At 37.5% G+C, this 16,762-nt stretch overlaps 1 protein-coding gene across 9 annotated transcripts in view; it reads right to left on the bottom strand.

The window, feature by feature from the left end:
* LOC145522953 (uncharacterized) overlaps positions 1 to 16,762 on the bottom strand; it is a 252,008-nt gene that overhangs the window by 202,688 nt on the left and 32,558 nt on the right. For 2 of the 9 annotated variants that reach the window (XM_081532397.1, XM_081532419.1), the window contains exon 3: positions 8,958 to 8,997. The exons of 6 other annotated variants lie outside the window; for them this stretch is intronic. In XM_081532397.1, coding sequence (XP_081388523.1) covers positions 8,981 to 8,997 — 17 coding nt within the window. In that variant the 3' untranslated portion in view covers positions 8,958 to 8,980. Of the gene's footprint in view, positions 1 to 7,645; positions 7,810 to 8,957; positions 8,998 to 16,762 lie in introns of all 9 variants that reach the window. One more of the 9 variants, XM_081532408.1, reaches the window with a different exon arrangement.

Here is a 16,762-nt window from a genome sequence, read left to right as displayed (position 1 = left end):
ACTTTCTTTTCTTCTTTTTTTTTTTTTTTTGGATTCTGTTCTTTTAATGGTTTTAATCTCCCCTCAGTGTCTGCTTTTTTCCGCCATTTAAGAAAATACCTGTTCATTGTTTTCTCTTTTAAAATCAGTTTCCTTAGGGGTTTAACCTTGTCGTCTTTGCTGGAACTCTCTCCTTGGGTAACCATATTTGCTAGCATTATCATGTATTAAATATTCAGAGATCTACATATTAACATAGACCTACCCACCAATTACCAGCTTTGCTCACCACATTATTTGTTGGACATCTCCACAAGAATCTCACATTCAACATTTTAAAACCTATTTTCCCTTCAGTATTCCTTGTTTCAATGTATTGTGCCCCCATACTCAGTTACCAAGTCAGAGTGCCACAATGACCCCTTTCCTCTCCCATACTGACAAATTCAATCCATTATCAAGTCTTAAACTGTCCTACTCTGTTATACTCTAAAAATTGTGTTGCTTTTTATTCTAAATGCCAAAGCATTGTCCAGATCATCATCACTTAAAATAGACTTCTAGGAAATCCTCGTTACTAAGCTTGCTAAGTTCATATTTAGCTCATTTGAAATAATTTTCCATGAAGAACCTGGAGTAACCATTATTATATGTGTCCCTAGACAACTCTCCTCTCAAATTCATTCAACAGCTTTCCATTGTATTTAAGATTAAGTACAACTCCCTCAACAAAAGCTTTCAGGGTCTAGCAGTCATGATTATGTCCTGTCTCATCTAACTCCACTTCTAACTCTACCCTCCAAATATGACTTATTTCTCATCTCTGTATAGTAACACATTCTGTTTCTACAACCAAAAATACCTGTTACCCTTTCACCTCACTTTACTTATGAAATTCTGTTATCTTTCAAGTTTCAGTATAAACATTTGCTCACCAAATATATGAATTCTAACACTTAGCTTGATTCTCACTGGTGTTTTTAAGGGTGGAAAGAATAAATAATTAAGTAACTTCTATAATCAAGAGTCTTTACATGAGGAAATAAAATGGGTGATAGAAAGAGATTTAACAATGAATTTGATAGAGAAACCAGCATGACTAAAGGAAAAACTATAAAGAAGATAAATATATCTTACTAATGATCAAATTTTCTTCAGTCTCCCTTTCAATCTTGTGAACCAAATTTGTCTAATTTGTTTTTCAGAAATTTATTCACATTACATTTTAATTGTAGTATTCATTGGCAATTGTTTAGCTCCTTATTTGTGCTAGCCTATCTTTAAATAATTCTCCAGTCATTTGCATTTTCTATCACATGAATAAAAATATTAGTGAGCCATGTTATAAGAATGTATTTAGCATCAACTTCAAATATCATGATGTAGAAAATAACATAAGTAATCAAGAACATATATATCTTCACTCTTTATCAAACTCCTAAGAGTGAGTATAACATGGTGATTAGGAACAAAAATGTAAAAGCCAGACTGAATGTATTCAAATATTAGCACTGCCGTTCCCTGGCTATGTCATCTTGGATCAGCTAATTAAACTCAGGTGAAAAATAAAAATAATACTAGAATATATATTATAGGGTTTAATGCTATTTGAAAATTACAGAATAAATTTTGTAGGACAGTGCCTGGCACAGAGTAAACATCACGTTAGTGAGAGCTGTTATAAATTATCTGTGCAACTACTTAGCGTTTGACATGGGATTTCAGTAAAAGAACAAAATTTCAAAGTGAAAGAAACAGCAACATAATCTCTCACTCACTCCAATCTAGTTAACTTGCCTATACACATCAGAGAACATAGGATTGGCATTCAAAGAAACTACAGAAATGTATCAGCTACCAGCAAATTTGATAACAGATATAAATTATACAAAAGTATGCAAATTAACATGCAAATCATATTGGGATTTTTTTACACTAAGAGCAAAGTCATAAAAATCAATGGGTCTCTCACTAGGATTCAGGACATTAGAGCTACAGATAAAGGGTATTTTTCCCTTTCTTTTCTATCTTCTTTGTTCTTTTCTTTTCAGTAGAAAAATCTCCTATCATTTTGGCAATATAGCAACTCACTTATTTGTATCAAGAGTATGCCCATATTGTCATACAAAATTGAGGTAATTTTGTCTTAGAATCCACTTGGTTAATGCACCTGTCTTTAAAGAGCTGTCACCTCAGTAGCAAACATATTCTATGTATTTTGTGTCAAGGAGGGAAGATGCCACATGCCTCTAAATGCACCATTGAGAATCATTGTATTTCTTAGTGTAAACTTAGTACCTGGCTCATAAATACTAGTTAATTAGTATTTTCTCAATACATACTTTAGTTACTGGAATTCATTAGAAAAACTTTCATATAGAATGGATCCAATGACATTATTCTGTTATCACAAATATATAAAAAATATAATATTATTTTGTTATCATAAACAACTTAAATAGAAGCTATATTTATTGCTGTTCAGTCACTAAGTCATGTCTGACTCTTTGTGATCCCACGGACTGCAGCATGCCATTCAATATCATGGTAATCCAAGTCTATGCCCCGACCAGTAACACTGAAGAAGCTGAACTTGAACGGTTCTATGAAGACCCACAAGACCCTTTAGAACTAACACCCAAAAATGATGTCCTTTTCATTATAGGGGACTGGAATGCAAAAGTAGGAAGTCAGGAAACACCTGGCGTAACAGGCAAATTTGACCTTGGAGTACAGAATGAAGCAGGGCAAAGGCTAATAGAGTTTTGCCAAGAGAACACACTGGTGATAGCAAACACCCTCTTCCAACAACACAAGAGAAAACTCAACACATGGACATCACCAGATGATCAACACCGAAATACTATTGATTATATTCTTTGCAGCCAAAGATGGAGAAGCTCTATACAGTCAGCAAAAACAAGACCGGGAGCAGACTGGCTCAGATCATGAACTGCTTATTGCCAAATTCAGACTTAAATTGAAGAAAGTAGGGAAAACCACTAGTCCATTCAGGTATGACCTAAATCAAATCCCTTAGGATTATACAGTGGAAATGACAAATAGATTTAAGGGACTAGATCTGATAGACAGAGTGCCTGATGAACTATGGACTGAGGTTCATGGCATTGTACAGAAGACAGGGATCGAGGTTCATGACATTGTACAGGAGACAGGGATCAAGACCATCCCCATGGAAAAGAAATGCAAAAAAGCAAAATGGCTGTCTGAGAAGGCCTTACAAATAGCTGGGAAAAGAAGAGAAGCGAAAAGCAAAGGAGAAAAGGAAAGATATTCCCATCTGAATGCAGAGTTCCAAAGAATAGCACGGAGAGATAAGAAAGCCTTCCTCAGCGATCAATGCAAAGAAATAGAGGAAAACAACATTCAGGTATGACCTATATCAAATCTCTTATGATTATACAGTGGAGGCGACAAATAGATTCAAGGGATTAGATCTGATAGACAAGCATGCCTGAAGAACTACTGACGTAGGTACTTAATGTTGTACAGGAGGCAGTGATCAAAAGCATCACCAAGAAGAAATGCAAAAGGTTGTTTGAGGAGGCCTTACAAATAGCTGAGAAAAGAAGAAATGTGAAAGGCAAAGGAGAAAAGGAAAGACATACCCATCTGAATGCAGAGTTCCAAAGAATAGCAAGGAGAGCTAAGGAAGACTTCCTAAGTGATCAATGCAAAGAAACGGAGAGAATCAATAAAATGAGAAAGACTAGACATCTCTTCAAGAAAATTAGAGGTGCAACGGGAACATTTCATGCAAAGATGGATACAATAAAGGACAGAAATGATATGGACCTAAGAGAAGCAGAAGATATTAAGAAGAGCTGTACAAAAAATGTCTTAATGACCTGAATAACCATGATGGTGTGATCACTCACCTAGAGCCAGACATCCTGGAGTGTGAAGTCAAGTGGGTCTTAGGAAGCATTACTACAAACAAAGCTAGTGGAGGTGATGGAATTCCAGTTGAGCTATTTCAAATCCTAAAAAATGTTGCAGCTAAAGTGCTTCATTCACTATGCCAGCAAATTTGGAAAACTCAGCAGTAGCCACAGAATTTGAAAAATTCTGTTTTCATCCCAATCCCAAAGAAAGGGAATGCCAAAGAATGTTCAAACTACCAAAAAATGGCACTCATTTTATATGCTTGCAAGGTAATATTCAAAATCCTTCAAGCTAGGCTTCAACAGTAAGTGAACCGGGAACTTCCAGATGGACAAGCTGGATTTAAAAAGGCAGAGGAACCAGAGATCAAATTGCCAACATCCACTGGATCATGGAAAAAGCAAGAGAGTTTCAGAAAAAACATCTACTTCTGCTTCACTGACTATGCTAAAGCCTTTGAATGTGTGGATCACAACAAATTGGAAAATTTGTAAAGAGATGGGAATACAAGACCACCTTACCCTTCTCCTGAGAAACCTGTACGCAGGTCAAGAAATAACAAAACCAGACATAGAACAACAGACTGGTTCAAAATTGGGAAAGGAATAGGTCAAGGCTATATATTTTCATCCTGCTTATTTAAGTTACATGCAGTGTACATCATGTGAAATGCTGGGCTGGATGAAGCTCTAGCTGGAATCAAGGGTGCCAGGAGAAATATTAACAACCTCAGATATGCCCATGACACCACCCCAATGTCAGAAAGTGAAGAGGAACTACAGAGCCTATTGATGCAGGTGAAAGAGGAGAATGAAAAAGCTGGCTTGAAGTTCAACACTCAAAAAACTAAGATCATAGCATCTGGTCCCATCATTTCTTGGTGAATAGATGGGGAAACAGTGGAAACAGTGATAGGCTTTATTTTCTTGGGTTCCAAAATTTCTGTGGATGTAGCCATGAAATTAAAAGGCACTTGCACCTTGGAAGAAAGTATGATAAGCCTAGACAGCATATTAAAAAAGCAGAGACATCACTCTGTCAACCAAGGTCCATATAGTCAAAGCTATGGTTTTTCCAGTAGTCACACACAGATGTGAGAAGTGGGCCATAAAGAAGGGTGAGCACCGAAAAATTGATGCTTTCAAAATGTGGCGTTGGAGAAAACTCTTGAGAGTCCCTTGGACAGCAAGCAGTCAAACCAGTCAATCAAGCTGTTCTTGATGTTCAAGCTCTCCATTTGCTGAAATGTTCTCTCCCTACAAGGGCAAACGTCATACCGGACTAGGGCCCAGTCTAAAGGCCTCACTTAACCTTTGTTATTGTTGTTCACTCACTCAGTCGTGTCTGACTCTTTGTGACCTTATGGACTGCAGCAAGCCAGACTTCCCTGTCCTTCACTATCTCCCAGAGACTGCTCAAACTCATGTCCATTGAGTCAGTGATGCCATCCAAACATCTGGTACTGTCGTTCTCTTCTCCTCCTGCCTTCTATCTTTCCCAGCATCAAGGTCTCTTCCACTTAATGTTAATTATCACTTTAAAGGTCTTCTCTTCAAATTCAGTCACAGTCTGAGGTACTGGGGGGTTAGAATTCCCACCTATGAATTTAGGGAAGATGTAATTTAATCTATAACCTATTATGAATAAATTTGTAGAATGTATAATCAATAAACACTAATTTGGGGTGTATTCTTCAGTAACTGAAAGACTGGTAGTTTGAATTGGGACATTGGAGTTATGTATACATTTTTCCTACTAAGTGTAAAATAGATAACTAATGAGAACTTAGTGTATAGTACAGGGGATTCTACTCAGTACTCTGTGGTGACCTAAATGGGAAGGAAATTCAAAAAAAGAGGGGATATATGTCAAGAACTATACAAAAAAGATGTTCATGACCCAGATAATCACGATGGTGTGATTGCTCACCTAGAGCCAGACATTCTGGAATGTGAAGTCAAGTGGGCATCAGGAAGCATCATTATGAACAAAGCGAGTGGAGGTGATGAAATTCCAGTTGAGCTATTTCAAATCCTAAAAGATGATGCTGTGAAAGTGCTGCACTCAATATGCCAGCAAATTTGGAAAACTCAGCAGTGGCCACAGGACTGGAAAAGGTCAGTTTTCATCCAATCCCAAAGAAAGCCAATGCCAAACAATGCTCAAACTACCACACAATTGCACTCATCTCACACTCTAGTAAAGTAATGCTCAAAATTCTCTAAGACAGGCTTCAGCATACGTGAACCGTGAACTTCCAGATGTTCAAGCTGGTTTTAGAAAAGGCAGAGGAACCAGAGATCAAATTGCCAACATCCGCTGGATCATCGAAAATGCAAGAGAGTTCCAGAAAACCATCTATTTCTGCTTTTTTGACTATGCCAAAGCCTTTGACTGTGTGGATCACAATAAACTGTGGAGCATTCTGAAAGAGATGGGAACACCAGACCATCTGATCTGTCTCTTGAGAAACCTGTATGCAGGTCAGGAAGCAACAGTTAGAACTGGACATGGAACAACAGACTGGTTCCAAATAGGAAAAGGAGTATGTCAAGGTTGTATATTGTCACCCTGTTTATTTAACTTATATGCAGAGTACATCATGAGAAATGCTGGGATGGAAGAAACACAAGCCGGAATCAAGATTGCTGGGAGAAATATCAATAACCTCAGATATGCAGATGACACCACCGTTGTTGCAGAAAGTGAAGAGAACTAAAGAGCCTCTTGATGAAAGTGAAAGAGGAGAGTGAAAAAGTTGGCTTAAAGCTCAACGTTCAGAAAACTAGATCATGGCATCTGGTCCAATCACTTCATGGGAAATAGATGGGGAAACAGTGGAAACAGTGTCAGACTTTATTTTTTTGGGCTCCAGAATCACTGCTGATGGTGACTGCGCCATGAAATTAAAAGATGCTTACTCCTTGGAAGGAAAGTTATGACCAACCTAGAGAGCATATTTAAAAGCAGAGACATTACTTTGCCAACAAAGGTCCGTCTAGTTAAGGCTATGGTTTTTCCAGCAGTCATGTATGGATGTGAGACCTGGACGGTGAAGAAAGCTGAGCACCAAAGAATTGATGCTTTTGAACTGTGGTGCTGGAGAAGACTCTTGAGAGTCCCTTGGACTCCAAGAAGATCCAACCAGTTCATCCTAAAGGAGATTAGTCCTGGGTGTTCATTGGAAGGACTGATGTTGAAGCTGAAACTCCAATACTTTGACCACCTCACGCAAAGAGTTGACTCATTGGAAAAGACTCTAATGCAGGGAAGGATTGGGGACAGGAGGAGAAGGGGACTACAGAGGATGAGATGGTTGGATGGCATCACCGACTCGATGGACATGGGTTTGGGTAAACTCTGGGAGTTGGTGATGGACAGGGAGGCCTGGCGTGCTGCGATTCACAGGGTCACAAAGAGTCGGACACGACTGAGTGACTGAACTACTATACCTGAATGTCCTAGTGGTTTTCCCTACTATCTTCAATTTGAGCCTTAATTTTGCAATAAGTAATTCATGACCTGAGCCACAATCAGCTCCCAGTCTTGTTTTTGCTTACTGGATAGAACTTCTCCATCTTTGGCTGCAAAGAATATAATCAATCTGATTTCAGTATTGACCATCTGGTGATATCCATGTATAGAGCGATCTCTTATATTTTTGGAAGAGAGTTTTTGCTATCTATGACCAGTGCATTTTCTTGGCAAAACTCTGTTAGCCTTTTTCCTGCTTCATTTTGTACTGCAAGGCCAAACTTGCCTGTTACTCGAGGTACTTCTTGACTTCCTACTTTTGCATTCCAGTCCACTGTGATAATGAAAAGGCTATCTTTTTTTTTTTTTTTTTGGTGTTAGTAGTACAAAATCAAAATCCACTCACTTTATTTCATTTTATATCAGATATCTAATAAGTCATTGCAGTGCCTAGAAGATAATCAGAAATAAGTCATGAATAAGTAGTCTTGCTATACAATCTTAAAATGATATCAAATTTCACAAAGTGTAGATTAAGAGGGGAATAAAACAAAACCATGAATTAACCCAATATTCTAGGTTTTCAATGGCCTTGGCTCAATAATAACAAACAATTGTCTTGTCTTTAAATCTCTGTGTTCTTAAGAAAGCAACTAAAATGTCATACAAGCATGGCTTTAGATAGGTTATTTAACTGTACCATGATTCATTTTTATCAGGCTCAAAACTTTAGTGTAATCTACTCAATTCTCTGTGGTTACCTAAATAGGAAGGAAATGTATAAAAGAAGGGATATACATATATGTATACCTTATTGGCTTTGCTGCACAGTAGAAATCAATACAACATTGTAAAGCAACTGTATTCCAAAAAAATTGTTTTTTAAATTGATGAAATAAAACTACTTACCGCATAACGTTGTATTGTACCTGAAACATTAGTTCACATAAAACACTTAGTGTTTGCCACAAAGTAAATAATGAAAAACATTAGATATTGAATTTTCAAAAATAACAAATACTGGTTATGTTTCTGAATTTTTTTATTTTTCATAAATGCACATAGCAGAATATTTTCAATGAAATAAAGTATTCCCTGAAATCTAATCAGTGAATAAAATTATCACAAATAATATTAATAAGACGAATAAAATAAAGTACAAAGCACCAAGAGAAAAAAAAAATCTAAAAACAAACAAAAAAAAGAATTAACAAAAACCTATATGAAGTAGCATCGGAGAAGGCAATGGCACCCAACTCCAGTACTCTTGCCTGGAAAATCTCATGGACGGAGGAGCCTGGTAGGCTACAGTCCATGGGGTCGCTAAGAGTCGGACACGACTGAGCGACTTCACTTTCACTTTTCCCTTTCATGCACTGGAGAAAGAAATGGCAACCCACTCCAGTATTCTTGCCTGGAGAATCCTAGGGACGGCAGAGCCTGGTGAGCTGCCGTCTATGGGGTCGCACAGAGTCGGACACGACTGAAGCGACTTAGCATAGCATAGCATATGAAGTAGCATGGGAGAACATAAAACATTTCTTCCTATATGTGATATATAAATAATTTACAAAAGCAGAATGATAATGATTACTCACATTTCAGGCCAAAAATCCTCATCTTAACCTTGTAAATTTTCTGAAAAGATATTATATATAATTTCAAATACTCAAATTAATTAACACACTGTCAAGAAAAAGTCGCAATTTATTGGATAAGATTCTCTTTGTCAAACATTCAATATTTAAGCTCAGTTTCACAAACAGCCCACGTTCTTTTGAGATGTACTATATGTGTCAGGACTTGAGGTAGGTAGGCGAGGAAAGCCATGTCTAAATAAAATGTCAACATTTGTTTTTGATGAAATGACATTTCTTGTATAACTTTTTTCTCTGACTTTTAAAATTGTTTTTGGCTATAAAAATATAGCCTTCCCGGGACTATTCCAACTGCCATGACATCGGTTCTTACAAATAGTTGTTTCATAGGTAATTTAACTTCTGGATCAAACTTCCCTTCTATTGGATCTTTTTTTCCCTTTTATAATTATTATTTTATTAATATTTATTAGAGTATAGTTGCTTTATAGTGTTGTGTTACTTTCTGCTGTACAGCAAAGCAGCAAAGTGAATCAGCCACATGTGTACATATATTCTCTCTTTCCTTTTTAGGATTTGCTTCCCTTAGGTCACCATAGAGCACTGAATACAGTTTCCTGTGCTATACAGTAGGTTCTCATTAGTTATCTGTTTTATACACAGTAATTTATATATGTCTATCTGAATCTTCCAATTCATCCCATGCCTTTCTCTCCTCCCTACCTCCCCCCACCTCTTGGTGTCCATGTTTTCCCTCTACATCTATGTCTCCATTTCTGCTGTAAATAAGTTCATCTGGGTCATTTTTCTAGATTCCACATATTAGTGATATTATTCGGTATTTGTTTTTCTCTTTCTGTTTTACTCCACTCTGTATGACAGTCTCTAGGTCCGCCCATAGCTCTGCAAATGGCACAATAATATTCCTTTTTATGGCTGAGTACTATTTCATTGTATATCTGTATCACATCTTTTTTATCCATTCCTCTGTTGATTGACATTTAGATTGCTTTAGTTCTGGATCTTGTAAATATTGCTACCATGAATGTTGGCGTGCATGTATCTTTTGAAATTATGATTTTCTCCAGTTATATGCCCAGAGGGTTTCCCTGGTAGCTCAGCTGTTAAAGAACCCAATTCAATTCCTATGTTGGGAAAATCTTCTGGAGAAGGGGTAGGCTACCCATCAGTATTCTTTGACTTCCCTGGTGGCTCAGATAGTAAAGAACCCACTTACAATGCAAGAGACATGTGTTTGATCCCTGGGTGGGGAAGATCCCCTGGAGAAGGGAATGGCTACCCACTCCATTATTCTGGCATGGAGAATTACATGGGCAGAGGAGCCTGGCAGGTTACAGTCCATGGTGTCACAAAGAGTTGGACACAACTAAGCGACATCATTCACTCACTCATAGACCCATTCAGTTTTTTTGTTGTTGTTGTTAAGGAAGCTTCATACTGTTCTCATAGTGGCTGTATCAACTCACTTTCCCACCAAGAGTGCAGGAGAGTTCCCTTTTCTCCACACCCTCTCCAGCATTTATTGTATGTAGATTTATTGACGATGGACATGTTGACCAGAATCAGAAAACATTCTCTCCTCCTCTTAAATATTGAGTGGTTATTTCAAAAACTCATCTTAAAATAGTCTCTTCTCTCTGTGCAGAATTACCCAATCTCACAATCTGAATGCTTACAGAGTTTAAATATCTGCCTTTTATTCCAATTGATTTATAAGTTGCACCACCCAGCTTTCTACTTGGTAGCTAACTAATGATCCATTAAAACTCAATATGTCACAAATGAAAAATATTTCTTTCCTCAATAAACACTCCTCTCCTCTTATTTCTCTTTCTGTTGGCTGCATCTCCATTCTTCCAGTCACCTCATTTTGAAACCAGAAAGTAATCTTTTAGTCATTATTTTCTGGTCCTATATATATCCAGTTTCTGAAATCTACATCTCAGTTCCATTTTCCTACTTTGACTTCACTTTTATGATTCTACATTAGGATTTTATCTCCTTATAGTCAGACTACTGAAAGGGCCTCTTCACTGATACCTTAGTTTCTAGGCTCTGATCTTTTCAACACATCCTTCTTGTTATTGCCAGAGTAATCAGACTATTTAGTTATGTCACTTACTTCTTCAAAACTTACAAAGCCCCTTTGTTTCTTAATTTTAAAATTTATTAATTCTTAATAAAAGATGTGTATTTAAGGTACACAGCATATCGATTTGATATACAAATACACAGTGGAATGATTACTACAGTCAAGCTAATTGACTTATCAATCTCATCTCATAGTTAATATTTCTGTGTGGGTGGAAAGCACCTAAAACCTACAATATAGACAAATTTCCAGTATTCAGTACAGTATTATTACCTTTAACCATGCTATGTTAGAGCTCTAGGTTTACTCATCCTCCATGGTTTTGTACAATTCAACCAACCTCTCCCCATTTTCTCTACCCTATGGGCACTTATAATGATCTTATACTTTCTGCATCTATGTATTCAGCCTTTCTATATTACACAGAGAATAAGATAATGCAATACTTTTCCTTCTGTATCTGACTTTACACTTAGGATTATGTCATTCACTTTTATATGTACTTTAAGAAAGTGAGATTAGTACTTCAAAGAGGTAACAGCACACACCTACATTTATTGCAGCATTGTTCATAACAGCCAAGATGTGGAAACAACATAAGTGCTACCCCAAAGATGAATGGAAAAAATTGTGGCATAGACATAACTATACCTATAATAGACATCAGTTCAGTTGCTCACTCGTGTTCAATTTTTGCGACCCCATGAACTACAGCACGCCAAACCTCCCAGTCCATGACTAACTCCCAGAGCCTACCCAAACTCATGTCCATTGAGTCGGTGATGCCAACCAACCATCTCATCCTCTGTCGTCCCCTTCTCCTCCTGCCCTCAATCTTTCCCAGCATCAGGGACTTTTCAAATGAGTCAGCTCTTCGAATCAGGTGGCCAAAATATTGGAGTTTCAGCTTCAACATCAGTCCTTCCAATGAACACCCAGGACTAATCTCCTTTAGGATGGACTGGTTGGATCTCTTTGCAGTCCAAGGGACTCTCAAGAGTCTTCTCCAACATCACAGTTCAAAAGCATCAATTCTTCGGAGCTCAACTTTTTTTATAGTCCAGCTCTCACATCCATACATGACTACTGGAAAAACCATAGCCTAGACTAGATGGACCTTTGTTGGCAAAGTAATGTCTCTGCTTTTTAATATGCTGTCTAGGTTGGTCATAACTTTCCTTCTAAAGAGTAAGCGTCTTTTAATTTCATGGCTGCAAATACCATCTTGCAGTGATTTTGGATCCCTGAAAAATAAAGTCAGAAACTGTACCACTGTTGCCCCATCTATTTGCCATGAAATGATGGGACCGGATGCCATGATCTTAGTTTTCTGAATGTTGAGCTTTAAGCCAACTTTTTCACTCTCCTCCTTCACTTTCATCAAGATGCTCTTTAGCTCTTCACTTTCTGCCATAAGGGTGGTGTCATCTGCATATCTGAGGTTATTGATATTTCTCCCAGCAATCTTGATTCCAGCTTGTGCTTCATCCAGCCCAGAGTTTCTCATGATGTACTCTACATATAAGTTAAGCAGGGTGACAATGTACAGCCTTGACTTACTCCTTTTCCTATTTGGAATCAGTCTGTTGTTCCATGTCAGTTCTAACTGTTGCTTCCTGACCTGCATACAGCTTTCTCAGGAGGCAGGTCAGGTGGTCTTGAATTCCCATCTCTTCCAGGATTTCCCACAGTTTATTGGGATTCACACAGTCAAAGGCTTTGGCATAGTCAATAAGGCAGAAATAGATGTTTTTCTGGAACTCTCTTGTTTTTTCTATGATACAGTGGATGTTGGCAATTTGATCTCTGGTTCCTCTGCCTTTTTTAAATCCAGCTTGAATATTTGGAATTTCATGGTTCACATACTGTTGGAGCCTGGCTTGGAGAATTTTGAGCATTACTTTACTAGCATGTGAGATGAGTGCAATTGTGCAGCAGTTTGAACATTCTTTGTCATTGCCTGTCTTTGGGATTGGAATGAAAACTGACCTTTTCCATTCCTGTGGCCACTGCTGAGTTTTCCAAATTTGCTGACATATGGAGTGCAACACTTTCACAGCATCATCTTTTAGGATTTGAAATAGCTCAACTGGAATTCCATCACCTCCTCTAGCTTTGTTCGTAGTGATGCTTCCTAAGGCCCACTTGATCTTACATTCCAGGATGTCTGGCTCTAGGTTAGTGATCATGCCATCGTGATTATCTGGGTCATTAAGATCTTTTTTTACCATTCTTCTGTGTATTCTTGCCACCTCTTCTTAATATCTTCTGCTTCTGTTAGGTCCATACCATTTCTTTCCTTTATTGAGCCCATCTTTGCATGAAATGTTCCCTTGGTATCCCCGATTTTCTTGAAGAGATCTCTAGTCTTTCCCATTCTGTTGTTTCCCTCTTTTTCTTTGCAATGATTGAAGAGGAAGGCTTTCTTTTCTCTCCTTGCTATTCTTGAACTCTGCATTCAAATGGGTATATCTTTCCTTTTCTCCTTTGCTCTTCTCTTCTCTTTTTTTCACAGCTATTTGTAAGGCCTCCTCACACAGCTATTTTGCTTTTTTGCATTTTTTTTCCTTGGGGATGGTCTTGATCCCTGTCTCCTGTACAGTGTCATGAACCTCCATCCGTAGTTCATCAGGCACTCTGTCTATCAGATCTAGTCTCTTAAATCTATTTCTTATTTCCACTGTATAATCATGAGGGATTTGATTTAGATCATACCTGAATGGTTTAGTGGTTTTCCCCACTTTTTCAATTTAAGTCTGAATTTGGCAATAAGGAGTTCATGATCTGAGCCACAGTCATGTCCTTGTCTTGTTTTTGCTGACTGTATAGAGCTTCTCCATCTTTGGCTGCAAAGAATATAATCAATAGTATTTCGGTGTTGGCCATCTGGTGATGTCCATGTGTAGAGTCTTCTCTTATGTTGTTGGAAGAGGGTGTTTGCTATGACTGGTGCGTTCTCTTGGCAAAATTCTATTAGCCTTTGCCCTGCTTCATTCTGTACTCCAAGGCCAAATTTGCCTGTTACGTCAGGTGTTTCTTGACTTCCTACTTTTGCATTCCAGTCCCCTATAATGAAAAGGACATCTTTTTTGGGTTGTAGTTCTAAAAGGTCTTGTAAGTCTTCACAGAACCATTCAACTTCAGCTTTGTGAGTGTTACTTGTCAGGGCATAGACTTGGATTACCATGCTATTGAATGGTTTGCCTTGGAAACGCACAGAGATCATTCTGTCATTTTTGAGATTGCATCCAAGTACTGAATTTCAGACTCTTTTATCGACTATGACGGCTACTCCATTTCTTCTATGGAGAGTTCTAGAAAAACTTCTATTTCTGCTTTATTGGCTATGCCAAAGCCTTTGACTATGTGAATCACAACAAACTGTGGAAAATTCTTAAAAAGATGGGAATATCAGACCACCTCACCTGCCTCCTTAGACATCTGTATGCAGGTCAAGAAGCAACAGTTAGAACTGGACATAGAACAACAACTGGTTCCAAATTGGGATGGAAGTACATCAAGGCTGTATATTGTCATCCTGTTTACTTAACTTATATGCAGATACATGATGAGAAATGCTGGACTGGATGAAGCACAAGCTGGAATCAAGTTGCTGGGAGAAATATCAATTGCCTCAATATGCAGATGAAACCACCCTTATGGCAGAAAGTGAAAAAAAACTAAAGAGCCTCTTGATGAAAGTGAAAGAGAGAGTGCAAAAGTTGGCTTAAAACTCAACATTCAGAAAACTAAGATCATGGCATCTGGCCCCATCGTTTCATGGCAAATAGATGGGGAAACCATGGAAACTGTGACAGACTTTATTTTTTTGCGCTCCAAAATAACTGCAGATAGTGACTGCATTCATGAAATTAAAAGCCGCTCCTTGGAAGAGAAGTTATGACCAACCTAGGCAGTATATTAAAAACAAAGCCATTACTTTGCCACAAAGTTCTGTCTAGTCAAAGCTATGGTTTTTCCAATAGTCATGTATGGATGTGAGAATTGTACTACAAAAGAAGCTGAGGGCCGAAGAATTGACGCTTTTGAACCATGGTGTTGGAGAAGACTCTTTAGGGTCCCTTGGACAGCAAGGAGATCCAACCATTCCATTCTAAAGAAATCAGTCCTGAATATTCATTGGAAGGTCTAATGCTGAAGCTGAAACTCCAATCCTTTGGCCACCTGATGCAAAGAGCTGACTCATTTGAAAAGACCCTGATGCTGGGAAAGATTGAGGGCAGGAGAAGGGAATGACAGAGGATGAGATGGTTGAATGGCATCACCGACTCAATGGACATGAGTCTGAGTAAAGCGCGGGAGTTGGTGATGGACAGGGAGGACTGGCGTATTGCAGTCCATAGGGTCGTAAAGAGTCGGACATGACGCAGCGACTGAACTGATACCTGATACACTTTGCTCTACAGCAGAAACTAACATAACATTGTAAAGCAAGTATACTCCAATCAAAATTAATTTAAAATATATTCCATATTAAATTAGAGCATACTGTTTTATAAAATGCAAGTGCTTGGTTATGTTTCTGATACCAGATTTAATTATTACTTTTGTCTAAACCAAGTCCAAAGAAGAATTCCCTATGAAGTATCTTCTAGCAGTTATAGCCTTGAAGGTAATATCTGATATGTTCTCTGAGTTTTAAAGATAGATTATTCCAGGATTTGGCAATAAAGGATTTTCACAAGGACTTCCTTCATCTCTATGTCTGTTAGAGGAGGTCTTGTCTAAATCTAGTAATCAAATCTATATTTGAATATAAGAACCCTTGGATTCCAGCCTTTTGATTAGTTGATGTTGGACAAACTCAAAATATTGTGGCCTTAGGTCTTTAAGAGTATTATTTTATATTTGTTGTTTTGCCACTTATTATGGGTCACAAAAGAAATTTAGTTTGTGAGAGTCATTATTATTATTTCTAATAAAGAGATTAAAAGAGAAATAACAGTACAGCATAGGTACATAGTGCAGCATAGGTACACACATAGTTGTGTGTGTGTGTGTGTGTATGTATTGTCATGATGTAGAAACTTTGTTTATAATATGTGCTAAAGTTAAGAGGTTCAAAAGTCACTATTCTAAATATATTGAAAAAAATGATTAATATCAGATCTGCTTCTGAGTCTATAACCACAATACCCTATTTAATTCAAATTTTTAATTTAATTTCTAAGCTTTTGTAGTATAACTACTGTAAGCCTAAATCTACAAGTACTTAGTGAAAAAAACCTTTTAACAGAGGCCATAATAGTGAGAAATAAGCACTTATCATCAGCTATTTTCTCATTGTGAGAACCATTCATATACCAATCATATCACTTAGAAATAAGTGTGACTTGTGATGAATGTTATAGACAGAATTCCCCTTTTAATTCAACATTACTAATATGACATGCTCACCTTAATGCATGACTACAGATAAACTGTGGGGTCATTCAATTTTCAAGATATCACCTAAAGGAACAGAATACCTGGGCGACTGTCTCCCAGAAGAGTTCCTGCTTTTGTTGTTAAAAGTAGGAGACACTTTCAAGAGGAATATATGTTCTTGAATTTTTGGATCAAAAATAGGTTCTTATGTTTGCTAGCATATTTTCTTATATATTTTTAAATGATATTAACATTAGATAATAGTGTACTATTACTGCAAATTTCCTGATAGTTTAAAATATGT

Source organism: Giraffa tippelskirchi, chromosome 2, assembly GCF_054371585.1.
Source record: "Giraffa tippelskirchi isolate mGirTip1 chromosome 2, T2T-mGirTip1v1.2.pri, whole genome shotgun sequence".
In the NCBI taxonomy this organism is placed as follows: Eukaryota; Metazoa; Chordata; class Mammalia; order Artiodactyla; family Giraffidae; genus Giraffa; species Giraffa tippelskirchi.
The sequence above is the reverse complement of the archived record's forward strand: the minus strand, read 5'-3'. Positions and strand labels throughout refer to the sequence as shown.